Source organism: Mytilus californianus, unplaced genomic scaffold (assembly GCF_021869535.1).
Source record: "Mytilus californianus isolate M0D057914Y unplaced genomic scaffold, xbMytCali1.0.p SCAF_2, whole genome shotgun sequence".
Taxonomy (NCBI): Eukaryota; Metazoa; Mollusca; class Bivalvia; order Mytilida; family Mytilidae; genus Mytilus; species Mytilus californianus.
Window position 1 is genome coordinate 99,037,090 of NW_026262668.1, and position 20,524 is coordinate 99,057,613.

Here is a 20,524-nt window from a genome sequence, read left to right on the forward strand (position 1 = left end):
ACACAAATGCTCTGTTCTTCGCATAAATGTGTTATTTATTTCGTTCATAACCCTATTTTACAGGTTTGTATTCTATATTACCAAATAAATAACTATTTGATATTTAACTATACATTACGAAATTTTTCAGGAGTTAATGGTCCTCCACAACTGATTCTTATTTTGATAGGTGAAAGACTTTTATAAGGGGTTTAGGAAAAATAAGGTGAAAAAATCCCTGATTGATGATTTTCAAGTCATACACATATTGATATATAGGTGTAAAATTATTATGATTTTATCAGTGAGTTTGTTCTAGCATCACACGTACATCCATACATGTATTAAGCTAAACAACGACATTGAACAATAAGAAAATATGAAATAAACAATATAGAAATGAAGTAGCACAAATATCTCTGACTTTTATAACAGTATATTATAAATAACTTGATTTGTAAAATCATTTTGTTCTTTATATTTTAGAACGGTGAAACAGCGCTTCATAAAGCTGCACGTTCGGATAATGAGACAACCGTTGTCGCTTTGGTGTCAAATGACGCAAATGTTAATGCATTAAACTGGGTATGAATTTTACTTCTTACATAAAAAAAGTGCAAATGATAGATTGCATTGCACAAATTACACGGGACAAAGTTGTGTTTCATTAAGAAGTCAATCTACTGCAAACTGTATTATTTCAAGATTTTTGAGATCTCAAATTGCATATTTGATTTAATTATAACTATTCTTATTTTAACCCGTGTTCACATAATTGCATTTACGTTTACAATGTAAATAACCCACTGATATTATATATAATTCAGCAAGGTCAGACTCCCTTGGAGCTAGCTGTCCTGAAAAAGCATGTGAAGGTCATCGATGCTTTATGTCTGTTTGGAGCAGATCTTGTCATGCAAGACTGGGTAAGAATTTACTGTGTATTTGAACAATTCAGACACTTCTAATACTTTTAAATGTAACATAGGTGCTTGATAAAGAAATAAGGTATTACCATCAGTTCTATGTTCTTATGAAATTTCAAAAAAACATAAAGTCCTGGATCTTCCTTCATTTTACTTATTACCCAAATTACATAAGTGTCCTTACAAACACAAGTATACAAACATATCCCTTTCATCAACATGCATGCAGCGCCTGTATATGGGATATATATCTTCCAGCTCATACGATATACAACAGCTAGCGAATCCTGTCATGATTTCCTTGATAGAGAGGTGCTTCTTAAAAGGAAGCAATTGAACCAAGGATTAAGTTCAAATTGAAGTAATCCATTCGAGATTTTTATGGACTCTTCATTGATTTGGTTGACCATTATGGATTAAATATCTGCGTTATAAATGACAACAGAAAAGTTTCTATTATCGCGGCAACATTCCCCTAAGTGTGCCACTGGAGGATCAGGGTCTATTTACCTTTCTGTAGTACCTGATATCGGCCCCGATTGTTGATGGGTTATTGTTGCCCAGTCTTGTGCGCTCTGTGAAATGTTTTGTAGACTGCTATTTGTCCTTTTTTGTCTTCTTTCGTTTGGTCTGTTTTCTCCGACTTTAAATTTAGTTCTTTTTTACCATTATCAAAAATGTAACTCATTTGTATGTTGATAGTTTGAAATAATTAAGTAGTAAGTTGTTATCCAATATAACTAATGGTGTTTTTTCCTTGTATTGATTTCTATTCACAATCTTATTTCCCACAGTGTGGTATATTTTTATACAACGGGAAGGAGAAACAAAGAAGGCGATAAAAAATCATAAATTGAAGAGACACAGACGACGATTGAACAACAGAAAAGTAACTCTTCTTATGAAAATGTTTTTTTTATACATTTCATTTTAATTTTGTTTCATTTATATGTTTCGGAGTTTAGTGTGACGTCCATTTTCGCTGAACTAGTATACATTATTGTTTAGGGGTCAGCTGAAGCCCGCCTCCGGGTGCGGGATTTTCTCGCTGTGTTGAAGACCCATTGGTGGCCTTGGGCTGTTTTCTGCTCTTTCGTCGGGTTGTTGTCTCTTTGACACATTCTCCGTTACCATTCTCAGTTTTATCCAAATAAATGATTTTTATATTTCATTTGTTATCGAGTTAATTATATTATTAACCAATTTGCGGAGTGTTCCACATAGTCCTTATCATGTTACAATTTCCCAAATTGTACATATTTTCCACACCTAAGTTTTCGAGTACGCCCTACTGCTCTTGTCAAGTGAACTCCAATAAGGTTAATATTGTCTTTCCTTGAATACAACGATTAAAAAGTTGTAGGTTAAAAATAAAAAATGGATAGTTTTAAAATGTAGGTTATCCAAAAGGCTTTTACTATTTTTTTTACAATTTTAAGTATAGGTCGTCTCGATTTTTGTTCGTATTTTCGATGTACATCTGGATAAGGTCTGTTTGAATTTGCTAAGTAAGTTAATTTCAAAAGTGTTAATATTTGCTGCATAACAATCGATTCTTTTTGTATTTTTTTCCTGAACTTCTCTGATTTAACTTCAAACATATGCGGGTAATGGGCGTGTTCCAGGGAGGTATATAGCCTGTAGAAAAATAAATTGAAATTGGTTCTCAAGGAATTTCTACGCAAAGCAACATTTCAAACCAATTTACATTAAACTCCTATAGCCTGCTGTACTCGTTTCTTGCTATTTTAGGAGGGAAATGATACCATTTGATGGACATTTTGTTTTTATTTCAATTAATTTTTATTGTAATTACAGAACATTTTCTTTTAAATTTATAATTAAAAAACGTCTTTGCTAAAACAGGACAAACATTAAAGGGATCAAGTTGTCAGTGTTTTGAAGGAAGGTTATATTTTGACACTAGATTTTATACTGGTATGATTTTCATGAACTCCTTGGTTAGTATCAACAAGAAGGTAATACATCGCGAAACAAGACTATTAGCTGTAAATGGGCTCTTTCACAGAGGCGAGGAAAAACATAGTTTTAACCTTTACATCAATATTTGATAGATAAACTAACATCTTTTTTTTTTAATTCCACCTCGACAGCAATGGTTAGAAGATACAATACAGTCAAGAAAAAAGGAAGATCGAGCCATTGTTGAGACATTGAAGAGGCAAAACTATCGTGTTGCTGGTTATAAGCATGGGTACAAATGAAGTTTTATCATACAATATATATATATAATTGTTTAACAAGATGAAAATTTCGTTCAAGGTCAATTTGCTTTCTATACAAATGTTTATCTACTTTGAACAATTCAATCAGTAAGATTTCAGAAAATAAAAGCGATAAACGCAGTTAAAGTTCAATGAGCCAAATCGTATGCAAAATTTTACCAAAATCTGTGACACAGCTCTTTAACTGTACTTTGGCCTTATATGTAATGTAAACATTGAACAGATCTGTTTGTAAGACAAACTATCTTACTATAAACATCACAAACAAACAAGTGTTTTTAAGTTCGTTGAAATGAAAACATTTTTTTTCAGTTTAGTTTTTATGAACACATGGTATCGAAAATGCATATTCTTTTATGGGTATAAGTTATCCAAAACACAAAAACGATATTATTTAATTTTTGTACTAAATATTTTTCTTGTTAGTGGCATAAAATTCGATGTTAAACACGTCGAACCTGGAAGTGATACGAACATGAAGAAATTAGGAGCGACTCTTCTGTCCCAGAATTTGCAACATCTACCATACTACATCTACTGTTCTAAAATTCATGTAGAATACACGAATGTCCGGGAGTATATCAGTGAAGGTGAAGAGTTGTTCAGTGATATATACGAGTGTAAAACATGGGGACCTTCTGGTACTACATTCACTTTGAAATTAAAACTTAATGGAGTTCCAAAGTGCAACGAAACCTTGAAAGCTATTTCTCCGTATGGAAATGTAGCCAATATCGACAGCTCTTCTAGGTTTAAAAGGAAAAACGTATGTTAAACTCATTATTTATAAGTAAAGTTATTTTCTTCAATGCACTAGTAAAAACAGGTAACATCGGTTCACAGTTGCTGTACTACATAGTATATAAAAAGTAATTAAAATTCAGATAATTTGAATTTTCTTTATATTTAAAACGTGAACACGGATAACTGGTAAGGTAAAATGCAAATGATAACGGAAAAAATATCTTCAGCTAAAACCAGTAAGTTTCAGGCTAATAAAAACATACTAGTACAAGAAGTCTCAACTCTAAATGAAGATATGAGAACACTTCCTGCTATGCTTGCATCACCTCGATGCTTTCTAAAGTCATATACAGTAGCAAAAGAGAGGCAAAAGATAACAGAGGGACATTCAAACTCATAAGTCGAAAATAAACTGACAACGCCATGGCTAAAAAAGAAAAAGACAAACAGACAAACAATAGCACACAAAACACAACAAAGAAAACTAAAGACTGAGCAACACGAACCCCACCAAAATTTTGGGGTGATAGCAAGTATCTACATGTAGCCGTTACAATCATTGCTTGGAAACAAAAGGGGACAAATATTTGTTTTTGGTTCTTATGTTATGAATTATGGACCAATTCCGGATGTCATACTTTCTTATCACCAGTTTGGTTTTTTATTGTTGTGACAAGGATTTATTATAAAAATAAAGGAATAATGTTTCCGGTCAATGATAAAGTATTAATACACATAATCGAGTTACTCTTTGTCATTACTATTCATCTTTGAAGTTCCATGCATGCATTAACAAGAGTTATTAAAACAATATTCCCGAACTTTTTACAAACACGGTAAATTGAATAAACATAGCTTTAATGTTCATGGTAAAAACATGCGAATTATATTAATGTTTTCCCTTTGTGTGTTCCCGTGCGACATTTTTATTCTTTGAAACATTTTTCCCTATAGAAAATGAATATCAGTGAAATAAACGGTACACATTTTACCACATCAGATGAACATTTCGACAAGTATTTTCTCTTCAGTATATATATTTGAAAATCCAAACATTATACAAACGTTGAAGAGCTGATCAACCCAAAAAAGAAACTATTTTCAGTTATGTCCCTTTGTGAACAGTCATGTCGTGATGTATTTATTTTGTAACCTAGTTTCACACTCGGATAACATTAAAACAATATTTCAGTATTGCAAAATTACTGCACCAGATGCGGATTTTTGCAATTAATGTCAATTGTTACTTAACGTACATCATATATATGACTAACAATTCTTTGAGAGTAAATTTCAGTTGTTTCCCATTGGGAACAGTTCGTGTAATGTTGTGTACGCTAGTTTTTTTTACTCAAATAACAGTTAAAAAACTGAAAACAAAGTAAATTCCATCCATATTATAGAATTACAAAACTGTTAATGCCAATAGATTGAAAACAAATAAAATTAAAAAAAAAATGAAAATAGGCGATAAGGTTACGACATGTACATGCGTCAACCTTAAAACATGTCAGACGAACAATATGGTTGAACGATAAAATTAACATATATCCATTTACATTAAAGCATGATAATAAAGTGCATAAGCCATGTTGTTCATCGATCAACCTAACGGATTCAATCAAGATAACAATGTACTTCATAATATTGTTAATGCTAGACTTTGGTTGAAAAAACCAATTTAGAGAACAAACGTCACTGAGATATATAAAACCTGAAAATTCCACAGCGTTATCATAGTATTTCTAATCAACCAACTGAAATTTCACAAAGCAAGATCCTTGTTTGATTTAATGACTATGTAGCTCATATAGCTACTATTAAACAGTCATCTCCATCATGCAAAGCTCTGGTTCCTTATCCGGTTTTGGCTATACTTTTGTCCTTTTTGTTTTATAGGCTCTACGTCTTTTTTTCAAGTTGGAATTTTTAAATACTTTGACCTCGAGCATCACTGCGCTTTGGATGCTGTAAAAGTTATAAAGATATACAGTACTATTTCTTGTTAATGTTGTTAGAAATCTGCGCATTAATAATCATTGATTAGGTTTTTGGTCGTTGCAGTACACTGATGTAACTGTAACTGTCCACATCAAACATGGTGCAGTTGTTGCGTTCATGTTTGTTACCATTACACAACCAGAGGTATTCAGCATTTTGCATGAGTCGGTGATCATTCAACCAAAGATGGAACCAGGTGCTGAACTAGATATACCCAAGGATACTTTTGATTCTCCCGGACATCTTCTGTTTAATGTAAGATATTTGTTAATTGTTATCATAGTGCAGCAGTCAAAAGACTATTATTTACTTAGATCTGCTTTGTATCGATCTTATGAGTTAAGCCTTTTTCAACTGATTTTTATAGTTTGTTCTTATGTTGTGCTGTTACACCACTGTCCCAGGTTAGGGGAGGGTTGAGCGCTCACAAACATGTTTTACCCCTCCACATTCTTTATGTGCCTGTCCCAAGTCAGGAGCCTGTAGTTCAGTGGTTGTCGTTAGTTCATTTATGTAATATTTGTTTTCCGTTAATTGTTTTGTTACAAATTAGGCCGTTAGTTTTTTTTCAATTGAATTGTTTGATATTTTTCATGTCGGGGCCTTTTATAGACGACTATACGGGATGGGTTTTTCTCATTGTTGAAGGCCGTACGGTTGTCTACAATTGCTTACATCCACTTTATTTGAACTTTGGTTGATAGTTGTCTCATTGGCAATCATACCTCATCTCCTGATTTTTATATTTATGGTTTTATTTGCAAATGTCACGGATCTTTGCCAAGTGCTGGATAGCAGTTTACTTACATATGAATTTATCTAAGCTTGACACATTTTTATAAAAATTCACGGTTCACTGAACATGAAAATATGACAATGTGAAACCAGAACAATCTCAGATTAATTATTTTGGTTAAGGTATAGTTTACCATGAAGTTGTGGTCATATCAACTTGATACTTGGACATATGCGCGTGATATGAACTTTTGTGTAGTTTTAAATTACCTTTTTGGCCCCGAATTATCAGTTCACTAAACGAGGAAATTGATAATTCAAGTAGGGAATGGTGTCTTATAAAACTTACCTTTTCGCCACAATTCATCAAAGTTAGTATGTTTAATATCCGGGTCAAATGTCGACTGAAACGAATATTTTTTTTTATATGAACAGCTCTACATCTTAAAAGACTGAACAATAAATAATAAAGTTATTTCAATATTTTACTTAATTTTCAGCTTATACGTTGCGGTAAATTTAGTACTGTTCAGACAGTTCGCTTGAAGTCAAGTAAGATCTGTTTATTGCGTGTTCAAATTGTTAAGTAGCTGTTATTTACTTGTGTAATGTGTAATAAACAACACACTGACTTGTTTGAAAAGGTATAGAACAGTACTGGATTGACTCCAAGCACAATGTCTGAACAGTACTGCAAAATCCGAAAAAAAAATAAACTCTGAACAAGACTTTTCAGATGTTAAGATCGAAATGGCCGTTTAAGACTAAAATTCAGTGTATACTTAATAGTTTTCACGAATTTTAACCTTTTTTGCTATATTAAATTTGTTTTAATAGAGTTGGGTGACCTCGCTTTATTTGAAAATGACTTGACTTATGGGATGCCCATTATTTCTTTAAATATCACGGTGATATTCTTACGTTAAATATCTTATGTCAGATATATCACAAACAAACGAGTAACAATAACCAGAATCGCACGAACTAAATGGAATGAAACGGGGTGTAAAGATATGGTAATCAAATACTGTTATGCATGCATGAGCCGTCACACAATTCCAAAATAAAATTGTATTGTCAAGTCAAGAGCATGACAAAAAATAATCTGCCTACCGGTCAGGAGCACTTGAAATAATGCAAAAAAAGATTCATTGTAAAGAAAACGTCGAAGAAGCACACATGATGTTATTCTGAGACAGTTTGATTTTGATATAAAAAAAAAGGCGATATGGTATATTGCCAATGAGTCCATATGTCGTGGACGTATGGCATTCAAAGATGACCAAATAAAACCCATACAGCAAAACTCATTTATGACAAAACAAGAATAGAAAAACAAATAAGACAGCAAACAACAAATACCAACGAATAACAGCGACTTCGGACAGACACATATATAATGTGGAGGTGTTAATATAAATAAGAAGATGTGGTATGAGTGCCAATGAGACAACTATCCATCCAAGTTACAATGTATAAAAAGTAAACAATTATAGGTCAAAGTACGGCCTTCAACGCGGAGCCTTGGCTCACACCGAACAGCAAGATAAGCATGTATTTGCTCCTCATCCTAATCTGGGAAATTAGTGTAACAACATAACATATTAAGAAAACTAACTGTAAAAATCAATTGAAAAAGAGGCTCATCAGATTAAATATAGCAGACACAAATAAAGTACCGATCTAAGAGTTGCAATACTGAACGCTTGTTCAAAGCCAATTACAACTAATAAACAACTCATTTTCCCTCAGACTTAATTATAAACAGTACTATGTACATTTATTAAGCTGATTTTTTCCTTTTATAAATATCTATGATTTAAATAAGATTCAGTAAGGTAAACACTGTCGAGAGGAAATGATATCACTTGGGGTTTTTTTTTCTTAAAATGTCCTGTACCAAGTCAGGAAAATGGCCATTGTTATATTTAAGTTCGTTTCTGTGTGTGTTATATTTTAATGTTGTGTTTCTGTTGTGTCGTAGTTCTCCTCTTATATTTGATGTATTTCCCTCAGTTTTAGTTTGTAACCCGGATTTGTTTTTTTCTCAATCGATTTATGAATTTCGAACAGCGGTATACTACTGTTGCCTTTAGTTGGTAAGCCATTCAAGAAGATAGTGCCTGATAGAGAAGAGCATGAAAAGTGTAGAATTTATTCAACTCGATATAAAGATATAAGACATTTTTATATGAATATAAGAAGATGTGGTATGAGTGCCAATGAGACAACTCTCCATCCAAGTCAAAATTTATAAAAGTAAACCATTACATGTACAGATTTGTTTAAGAATAATTAGTAAAAATTACAAAGTTTTAAAATACATTGTTTTGTGGCAAAGAAAAAAACATTTGTTTTTGAGATAGTTTTGGAAAAAAATTACCATAGAAACTTATATTTGTAAAACATAATAGTATTTCACAAATTATGTAGAATATTTATTTGGGCTAAAAATTCTAAGAAAGTAGATATATTGTCATACACATTTAGATATAATAAAAATCGATTCCATGTGTCAAAATTAACAAACAAAGTGGTTTCAAAATTGATATAAAGATATTTTAGATATGTTTAAAAAAACGAACTTTTTCCACTTTATTTGAACTTTGGTGGATAGTTTTCTCATTGGCAATCATACCTTATCTCCTTTTTTTTATTTCGATGTAAATTCAAAAAGGAGAAGCCCATAATAACTTACAAAACCAAACAAAATGTTATTTCATGTTGAATCTTAAATATTCGGATTTTAGCGTTTTTGATGAAGGTAAATCCAGAAAAGTACTTCGGAAGCATGAAATTTATAACATGTTGTTTAATTTTTACAGCACGGGGTCGTTACCTCTGCTGTTGGGCTATCAGTCCCCGAGGGTATCATCAGCTCAGTAGTCCGTACTTCGGTATTGACATGATTTATAAATTTTACGGACGCCATCACGAGTTGGTTGACCGTTATGGAATAACCGTTTCTAAGATGATAACGGATATGTTCCTTATGTCGTAACTACCATACCCTTTCCTCTTCACGAATGTGACCTACCGAATTAGACTACTTACCGGATTTGTAATAACATAAGCAACACGACGGGTGCCACATGTGGAGCAGGATCTGCTTACCCTTCCGGACCACCTGAGATCACCCCCAGTTTTTGGTGGGGTTCGTGTTGCTTAATCTTTAGTTTTCTATGTTGTGTCATCTGTACTATTATTTGTCTGTTTGTCTTTTTATTTTTGGCCATGGCGTTGTCAGTTTATTTTCGATCTATGAGTTTGACTGTCCCTCTGGTATCTTTCGTCCCTCTTTAATAACAAAACTTTCTAAAGTTGTCCGTTTATAAATTTTCAAATTGTAAATAAACTAAGATTTCAACTACCTCAGGCTTTGATGGATTTGCCTATTTTTAGGTCCTTTTGGTCATATAGCTCTTCAACTGTTTCGGCTCTTATACATTATTGGCTTCTAAATTTTAAGTGTTCCTGATGAAGGTAAATCGATAAAAGCGCTTCGGATGCACGAAATTTGTAACGTGTTGTTTTCATTTTTTACTGCTAAATTTTGTATTAAAACAATTACAAATATTAAGAAGCTTCTTTTTGTGTTTAAATTTTTAAATTGATATATATAAAGTGGAAAAAAACTTTTTTTTTGTTAAAGCCTGATTTATTTTTAGAAACATTCGTTCCTGTGTGAATTTCAATGAAAATCAATATGTTGATTTAGCTTGTTATTAAAAAATTATTCCATGTATCAATACATATTGGTTGCCCAACAATTACTGCATGACCGTAAAAAACATATTGTGTGGATTTATAAAAAAAACTTATACTTCTCGAAAACACATCCTGAATTAATTCCTTTTTTCCAAATTAGAGACGATTGATACCCCATGAACTTGAATTGCTTTGTTTGTATCAGTATTAATTATTTGTATCTTAATCTCACACAAAAATGTTCAATCGAGGTCTTTTCTGCCATGTCAGTTTTCTAGTTCAGTTTGATGTTAAGTTATATAACATTCTAATATGTACATCATTTCAATTGAACACAATGTACATGAATAATTATTAGAAACTGATCTATTGTAAATATTTAAATTCGGTTCCTTTTGTACAGGTTCTGGAGACAAAAAATGTAAATATTGTAGATGCAGAATCAAACAAGGAAGTAATAATAGTTACAAATATCATTGATATTTCCATGAGTAACCATCAACAACCTAAAAAACCAATCGACATGAAGTTACCAACGCATTCGACGATAAACGACGACAATGAAATAGTTATTTTAACGTCGTCTAAAGAATTTCCAGAGGAAATAAAAGATTGGAAAATTATTGCTGCTAAAAGAGATAGTAGACATAGAAGTGCTTCTTTCAAAATCACACACTTCTCAATGTAGGTTTGCCATAAATACTCATCTAAGATACCAAGTATGTAAACTCATTGATCCTTATTCTTAAAGGTTATCAATTTAACTACATAGTAAAATATTTAAAAAAAATTTTTTATCGGTACTTACATTGATTTCGTTTTTGAAAAAAAAATATAGCTAAATAAACTAGACACGTGTTTCATCTACATTTCATCCCATCAGTGGCGCTCGAGTCAAAACAGTTGGAAGGCCATATAAAATACAAAGTTGAAGAGCATTAAAACTCAAACATTCCGAGAAGTATTCTTTATTACTTATAATTTCAATAAAATATTATCAAAGACATAACAGTTTGAACGTGACCACCAATTGACTGGGTCAGATCAGATCAGATAATCGTTCATCCGTTACGCCCAATTATTACGTTAGTTTTATTAAGGGACATTTAAACGCATTGGGTCGCCAAATGTTTCGCAATGCCTAAAAACAAATAACTCGAAAAAAACACTACAGGACTGTTTTGATTAACATTGAATACTTAAACATTCTTTATTGGCGTTAACAAAATACTGGTTACGTTTTTGGAAGCTGTTACGATTTTCATCACATTTTCATTTTGTACTTTTTTGGAGCGGCACATTAATAGCAAAAACAGCAAATATGAAATATGAAATGTAAAAAAACAAATTACAACATAAGTATTAAGAAAATATCAGAAGACAAATAGAAGAAAAAAATATCGCCCGGGGTCATATGTTATAGGACTACCCCAGACCTTGATCAGTAAAAATCATTTTGATTCTCTGGACTAGATAATTGTTTGTAAAAAAAACCAAATGAAGTCACATTGAAGACAACAACGATCAGCTTTGATTGTACATTTAAATATTATGCTAACAAAATTTCACTCCTTGAAATATCATTTAAGTATCATATGAATCCGGTCGTTTAGATGAAAAAGATTACTTTGATGTTTTATGTGATCACAAATCGCAGCTCGTTATTTTTAATGAGAGATAACTAATAATACAGTTTATGGAAAATAACTAAGGTTTTGATTGATCTAGAATATTAATAAAGGAGATGCCTGGTATATGTCAATGAGACAGCATCCCAGCGACACAAGTAACCAAAAGACATCAAATTATTATTCCATGACAAAAACAATACAGAAAAAGGAAATGTAAAAATAGTCAAATTGAAAAGTGTTTGCTTTAAAAGTAACTGTCCCTTTGATTTGAAGTTAGAATGGGACGGATCACAACAATGGAGTTGGATTTTATATTAGGTCATATGTCAAACGCACCATACAATCACCGTGTCTTTCGTCAGGTACTTGTCGACTGGATATGACTTAACTTTTCTCATTCTTTTGGTTCAGTTGCATTTCTCTCGTGAAAATAATAACTAACATTTTCCTCTAAGTTACACAGAGTAACATTAGTTCAAACGTTTATATTTGGTGACATTTATTATTTCCTGAAATATTTAAAATGAATGATGTTATTCCAGTCTATGCGGTCTATTTACACTTAAACTGAATATTTTGAGGACGCCCATTTTAGATACTGCTGCATGAATTTTTATTTTTCCTTTTTATGCTCAGCTATTTCCAAAATTTCATACCACTGTCCCCTTATTTTAACTGGATGATTGTGACCGTAAAACAAAGCGGGAACCCGAGATGAATGAACTTCGGTGTTATAACATATAACATTGCTACTATATAATTTTAACTTCCCCAGAGAGGAAAGAAAATGAAAAAAGTAATTAGCAGGTAAACCAATCGCTTTTCGTATCATATGGCTTTCAACTCGAATTATGAAAATGAAGTCAATCAAATGAAAATTAAAATTTTGTTTTTTTTAATACGCTGCTTCAATGTATGATGTACTGCCTCAGTGGTTTTATAGTAGCGTGCTCGCCTCTAGTGCTTGAAGTCGTGGGTTCGAACCCAGGACGGTTCAACCGAAGACTTTAAAACTAGGTATTTACTGCGTCTCCGCTAAACACGCTGCATTAAATACTAAGAGGAAAGACTTATCGGCCAGAAGTCAGAACAATGTGTCTATCTGCGGACTATACCTTGAAACTAGCATGTTAGAAATCTGTCATAACGTGTCTGTCTAGTACAAAGAATACTTCATATTCATATCGCATTAACATGTTCTCGTCCTAATTATGCATTTAATTTTCCATTGGATGTTAAATAGTCATCCATCCATCCATTCATCAATTTATGGGTTATACTTAGAAAGTTCAAATTCGTTGGTTTGAATAAGTTTCATTTTGTTTGCAGATTTACAGGTGTAACAAAGAAAAAGGTTGATACGGATATGATCGGCGTTTGCAAGGAGATACAAAAAGCTTTGAACAAAGAACGACAAGTCGAGTTTTTTGCACTAGCAAAAGTGATTTCCTGTGACGAATACGCAATAATTATAGAATGTGCATTAGAGAGAAAGGCATCAAAGAGAAAGAAAACTTGGGAGAAAGCGCAGTATGAGATTCAAGCAGAGAATATGTGCCATACAGTCCAGATCAATCAGTGGTTTAGGGTAAATAGTTTACCAGATTTACATGTGAAGTTAATTGGCCAATTCTGTCCAATGATGATAATACTGTTAGAGATTTGGAGGATAAAATATGTCTGCTCAACAAGTTTTTACCATAGGCACATGTACATTTTACACTGCTTTATTTCTAAAAAAAAAGAATGTAATAAAATACCAAATCGAAGGCAAATTCAAAAAAGGGAAATCCTTAAAAACTGACAAAATCAAACGCTATCTATCAACGGAGCAAGTTATAAACAACTGTTATATTCCTGACTTGGTACAGGAATTCCCCGTAGAAAATCGTGGGTTAAGCCTGGTTTATTGCTAGCTAAACATCCCACTTGTATGGCAGTTGTTTATAGTTTAGTTCCCTTAAATTGACAAAATTGGGGGAGCAACTCAAACAGACAAAATAGGTTATTGTGAAAATAATTGGGATCCAGCAGCCAAACAGTGTAAACATACAACACAGACATACAACACAACTGACTAAAAAATTCAAACAAACATACAAATTATTCTAAAAAGACGCCAACAAAAAAGGTATAGTAGATAGAAAGTTTGACAATGACTGACGTAAAAAAATGTTTAAAGAAAATAAATAGAAGAATTAATGAGGCAGCAGAACAATATATTGAGTTTACCAGTAATAGAAGGTTGCGTTTTACTAGTTCCTTTCTTCCTTCTAGTAATTGTAGAGTGGGTAACACGTGTTTTCATTAGTATGGTTTGGAAAAGAAAGTAATTCTATTATGTTACATTGACTATTATGTCACATTAATGATTGAATAAAACTATTCAAATTGCTTTTTTACTAGATTTCATTATTCAGATATGTGTCAAGGAAAATGTGATTGATTGTTGTTTATTAAGATGCTATTGATTTTTTTATATGAATATGGCGACCGACTGTTTAATTTCACTTGTTGTTTTAAAGATTAAGTTTGGAGGGAATATAAATATCATAGGAACAGAAAAATCAGATACACAGAAACTCCTGTTTCATCCGAACCGAGATAATTACCAGATTTTCAAAACTGAGATATCAAACAGAATTAATCCTCCAGTTGGTCGAATCCAAATTGAGCTTATAGAAGAGAGAGAACAGGAACCAATCATAGTCTTGGACAGTGTTAATTGTTGCAAAAATAAAGAAACAGTAATACCACGAGATCCAATCACGACCTACACAAATCTGACATCCTTATCTATCCACCTTCAACCACCATCAGCTGTTAGTGAGTATGACATTATTCATTATACTAGTAGGTTTTTAGTTTTAGCATTTTATAAGTTAACTATCGAAACTTGTAATCACACAAGCGCGATAAAAAGGTCATTTTATCCTTTGCAAATAGTATGCTAACACATATATTCCACTCCACAAAAAATAAAATAAAATTCTCAAGTTTTCAAACATTTTCCATAAACATTGAAGCTATGTTGAGCAAGTTACCGTATGTGTAAAACTGTCAATGTTTTCTTTGATGTCTCTGGTAAATGCACGCCAACCTGAAAGATTAATTTTAGAGGCAAAGCTTAACTCGGTGGTATGTTTAAATATATTTGCATTGTCTATAGACATTACTTTTTCCTTTTTATAATAATTCCTTGTAACAACTGTATGTACGTACTCAAAGACATTGATAAAACCCACTGAAAATGTATAATAATCCGGAATTTGTCCAAACAATTCTTATTCCCTTTCATCGCCAAGCTGTAAAGGCAAGATATAACTGTAGGATGGGAGAGTCATTTTGGCTATATGTCTAAACCCAGATCAAGCTTATAAGTAATGTATTTGATGACATGTATTGTTAGTAGTAGAAGATTTGGTAAAAACATTAACAAACCGAGAAAAACGTACAAAAGTATTACTAATACTTACTAATATTTTAGCTAGTTTTATTTTATTTATCTTAACAGATGAAGACAATCAACTGAAGATTGTTCAACATCTGACTGATAATGACTGTAAGTTGCAATACATATAGCTCTATAATTTCATAAAACAAACAGCTTAAAGAAAGGATTATTTTATTATTACTTACAATAATATGCACTATATTAGGCACGTATCACCCACCTGAAACTTAAAAGAAGAAATTCTAATTACAAAACAAAGCTTTCAAATTCATGAAAGAATTGTTTTTGAATATTTAACACATACAACAGTCAGGAAAAAAATATAGAATCTTTGGAATACAAATACCAGATGTCTTAAAAAAGGACGTTCTAGACTAAAATAATATGCAAAATGAAATACACCAATTAAACAAGGGGGAAGTGTACAGAATAATATGATTAAGCTAGAAGGTTTAAATACAAATATTTATTATTTTGAATGACAAAAAACAACTTTTGAATATAGGTGAGACTAACGAAACAAGTAGATAACGATTGGCAGGTATCTATTATGATTAAGATGATATAACATTTAAAGAACCAATGGCGAAAAAGGTATCAAAGTGCATATTTTCCATCAATAAATGGAAAATAAACGACAAAAACTTTTAACGCACGGCTTTGCTTGGAGAACATTTTAAACTATCTTTTCAAATTGGTTGCTGTCTTTAATTTAGGTTATATTTGCGTAATGAAAAGTGACAAATACAATTAAATATTTTTTTTATTTTTAAATGGGTACACTATTCCCAAGAGTAAATACGCATGTGCAGTTTTCAATTTCATAGACAAATATATATAACTCCAAAAAAATTGTATCTGTGAGTTTATAAATGTGACACTTACGTTTTGTTTTGTAGGTACGATTGAAGTTCTTAAGATAAGTTCACTAATGCAACTAGCAAAAAAACTTAACAAGGACGAAGCCCAGCAATTAGCAATACAGCTAAATGTGACCCCAACAGAAGTAGTAGCACTTGCTAAGGAACTACCTAAGATTGATGATTTACTGCATGCAGTATTCTGGAAATGGAGGGGAAGGCGTCCATACGGCAGTCAAGTTAACTCTCTGATTGCCGCATTAGTTAAAATTGAAAAAGAGTTTGAGGCTGAGGAAGTTAGAATGGCTCAGAAAGACGATAGGGAAATATGTTTAAGCTGGTAATTTAGTATTGAAGGAATATCACTAGAAGACACGATTTACTTGATTTTAACATAATATTATCGATTATAATATGATAATACTATTGTTTCAGTTGAACATGTTTTTATGATTTCTAATCAAAATTACTAGTTTAGGGACACCCGGTGTATAATTTTATCTAAAATTATCAAATACAAATATCTTAAATAAAAAATTCTTATAGTGTAGGTGTCAGAACGATGAAATCTACAGAGTTAATTTTGTATTTTAATGTTTTTATTTTTATAATTAGAACTACAAGTTATACCAATTTTGATTTATTTTTCAAATACAAAAACACAGAACAGTCAGTTATATAGCTTTTTGGCAATGGGAATAACAAGACTAAATAGATGAATTATCTTTTTTAAGGTATACATTAATTGCATTTCAAAATGAGATAAAACATTCCTTGGCGTTAAATAGATGAATTTGTACAATGAAAAAGTTTTCTTTCTATTCTCTGGTAAAATGTCTTTCTGATCCTTACTAAGCGGAAAATACTTATTAAGAAATAGTCAAACTTGCTTCCCTCAATAGAGTCCCAATTAACATGTATTCTTTAAATTTCATATCTGTAAATTTGTAATTCATGTCTGTCAATATTGATATCATGGGAACATAATATACATTTTCGACACAGAAACAACATTGTACATGTATTTCTAATTGGATTTGTAAATCTACAAAGTGTTCGAATATTAAAATAAAAACGCCGAAATTTTTAATAGAAATTAACAAAGTTCTCGACTTGTACATATGTGTGTGATTAAAAGATGATTTCTGTGTTTATTATTCTTTCCATGATTTTTTACATCTTCTCCTAAATAACGTAGATCGAACGAAGATATACTTTTCTCTGATATTATCGGAGTATATATCTCCCAGTTGATACGATACTCCAGGGCTTGTATTTCCTATCATGATTTCCTTAATAGAGGGTTGCTGCTCACAAGGAAGCTATTAAACCAAGAGTTCCAAGTGGTGACGTTAAAATCATCCCTTCGTAAATTTTACGGACGACATCAAGAGTTGGTTGACCGTTACGGAATATCCGTTTCACTGATGATAGCGGATATGTTCCTAATGTCGTAACTTCAATCCCGTCCACTTTTCCCGAATGTGACCTACCAAAGTTGACTTATTATTGGGTTTGTACTAACATGAGCAAACGACGGGTGCCACATGTAGAGCAGGATCTGCCTACCCTTCCGGAGCACCTGAGAGCACCTCCAGTTTTTGTTTGGGTTCGTGTTGCTCAGTCTTTAGTTTTCTATGTTGAGTTTTGTGTACTATTGTTTGCCTGTTTGTCTTTTTCTTTTTTAGCCATTGCGTTGTCAGTTCATTTTCGACTTATGAGTTTGAATGTCCCTTTGGTATCTTTCGTCCCTCTTTTAAAGTAGTACCGTTTATTTCTATGACTACCACTGGGTCGAAACCTTTACCGGTGGACTTTTAAGTCTCCTAGGGGATCACTAGCACATATCATCGGTGCTTAAGTACTGGCATTATACAGATATTGTTTTAACTTTATTTGCTTTTTTTAATCTGAGGACATATGGGAAAGTATCTTCTTCTTTCTTTGCTCGGATTTATTGTTCGGGTTAGTTAATAGTTTTTATCCTTTTTGATTATTCAACGTTTGTATTAGCTTTTGGCTGTCAAAAAATTGGACTCGAGCATCATTGAAGAATATTAATTGTTGAAGTGCGCATATAGTGCAGTAAAATCAGTACCGTTTAATTTGATTATATTTGAGAGTTTAGGTGCTGTGAATTGGCTTTCAGCATCGGTGTGTGTTTTGATAATTTATTATCTTCAACAGTAACGTTAAAGTCTGTCGTATAAAAATAACACTCTTTTTAATTTAGTCCGTTCTAATGTGATTATGTGACTATATGGCTTTTTTAAAGATTATATTTTGCGATTGTATTGTGCGTTTTCTCTATTTACTTTTAATGTTAAACAATTTTAAATTAATAGAGAAGAAATGAGAACCCACAGAGCACATGTTTTACTCTTTTACATATCAATGTACATGTGCGATGTCGGAGAGCTTCTTAGTGTTTGTCGGTCTTACAAATAGCTTTTTGAACCTTTTAGGAAAATAGTGTTCCTAGCATAAATTCAGTTGTTTTCTATTTACATGTATATACTAAATAAGCTCAGGTGATCCAGAGCTTGACATTAGTACGTACCATTGTCTGTCAATGCAAACCATATTGTATCAACACCTGTCTATGTTGATGACTTTATACAAGAAAAAGGGCAGAATATACCAAAGGGACAATAAAAAAATCATAAGTCGAAGAAAAAAACCGACAGTACCATAACAAAAAGCGAAAACGGCAAAGAAAAAAACAAGACTACCAAACACTTCATATAAAATAAAAGTGTGTATGTTGACCTGTAAAAGGGTTAAATATTATCAATGGTTTTTTGGTTAAGTTTCAAAATCTTGGTTTATTTAATGATATTATGATGATTAGACTTAGATTCATACAGACCAGTCAAACGCGTACAGAATGTTAAGACTGATATTTTAAATGTGAGGGTAAAATGTGAAAACGCTCGTGCAAGTTTATTTCACTCCCTTATCGACTTTCAATACACATATGAGTGTACATCCATAACTGAGTACAGACAATGTTTTGCTCATCAAAATCTAAATAGAAATTAATATATAAAAAGTATAACAAAAATACCGAACTCCAAAGTAAATTCAAAATGGGGGAAGTCAATAAAACTGACAGAATCAAACACGAGACTTTGTCAACCAACGGAAGGAATGGATTACAACCTTCATTTTCCTAACTTGGTGCAGGCATTTTCCAAAGAAAATGGTGAGTTATAACTGGTGATATTGTTGTAACTTTTTAAAGCAAAGAGGCGTTCATTATACGAATTTGGAAAGGGATACGAATATAGCAGTGATGATAAATACCAATACCGATACCAAATTTAACTATAGACACTGTTAAAATAAAAATGCATTAGTATCAGACGTATCAAAGCTTATGTTTGTATGTTGACACCAAAAAGTATCCCTGTTTGCCTTGCTAGCAAACTTTCACATAAGGAAATATGATGGAAGAGGCTTAACGTTAACCCCACGTTGACATATATATAACGCCTATTTTACAGGTTGCACGACACCTGTCAATAGATACTTCATCAGATAGTAGCGACTTCAAAAATACTTACTTATTATCTATTGATTATTATTATTATTATTATTAACTATAAATCACGTTCTGTAACTCAGAAACTTAAATAATGTCATTTGCACATAATGTAATGCATGAGTAAGGTAGCCGAGTTTACACATATATAACTTCCTTCAAAATAATCTTTATTACCATAGTTATTTGACTGACCGATATGCGAAATTCGTTTCACAGATACACATGTTGCATTCAATAATCCTACCTCGTTTAAGACTATTATCGAGACTTATCACCGGAAGCATAATTGTAATGAGCGACAAAACACATAAGTTGAAACAAACGGACAATGCCATAGTAAAAAAGAAACGACGAACAGATAAACAATATTCAAAAAGCACACAAAAAAAAACTTAAGATTGAGCAACACAAACCCGTGAGAGATTACAGGTTTTTCAGATGCGTAAGCAGATCCTGCTTCCCATGTATCACCCATCGTGTTGCTAATGTAAGTACAAACTCAATGATAAATCTCATTTGGCAACATCACATTCGAGGAAACGAGGTTTTTCTTGGGTATGGTGTTGTTGTTTGTCCTTCTTCGACTTCAACTTAAATATTGACATTTTTATCTAGTGAAAAGCGAATTCGCGTTGGTATATCGAAAAAAGTATATGGGAATAATGTATGAAATAAACATTGCATTTTGTAATT

At 32.1% G+C, this 20,524-nt stretch overlaps 1 protein-coding gene across 12 annotated transcripts in view; it reads left to right on the plus strand.

Annotated features, from left to right (window-relative positions):
• The window catches only part of LOC127730521 (uncharacterized), a 107,631-nt gene that overhangs the window by 58,885 nt on the left and 28,222 nt on the right, over positions 1-20,524 (plus strand). The window contains exons 7-14 of one of the 12 annotated variants that reach the window (XM_052238952.1): positions 3,020-3,120; positions 3,578-3,917; positions 5,960-6,151; positions 10,743-11,023; positions 13,300-13,558; positions 14,496-14,796; positions 15,485-15,532; positions 16,324-17,436. The exons of the other annotated variants lie outside the window; for them this stretch is intronic. Coding sequence (XP_052094912.1) covers positions 3,020-3,120; positions 3,578-3,917; positions 5,960-6,151; positions 10,743-11,023; positions 13,300-13,558; positions 14,496-14,796; positions 15,485-15,532; positions 16,324-16,628 — 1,827 coding nt within the window. The 3' untranslated portion in view covers positions 16,629-17,436. Of the gene's footprint in view, positions 1-3,019; positions 3,121-3,577; positions 3,918-5,959; positions 6,152-10,742; positions 11,024-13,299; positions 13,559-14,495; positions 14,797-15,484; positions 15,533-16,323; positions 17,437-20,524 lie in introns of those variants that run through there. 12 annotated transcript variants of the gene reach the window in all.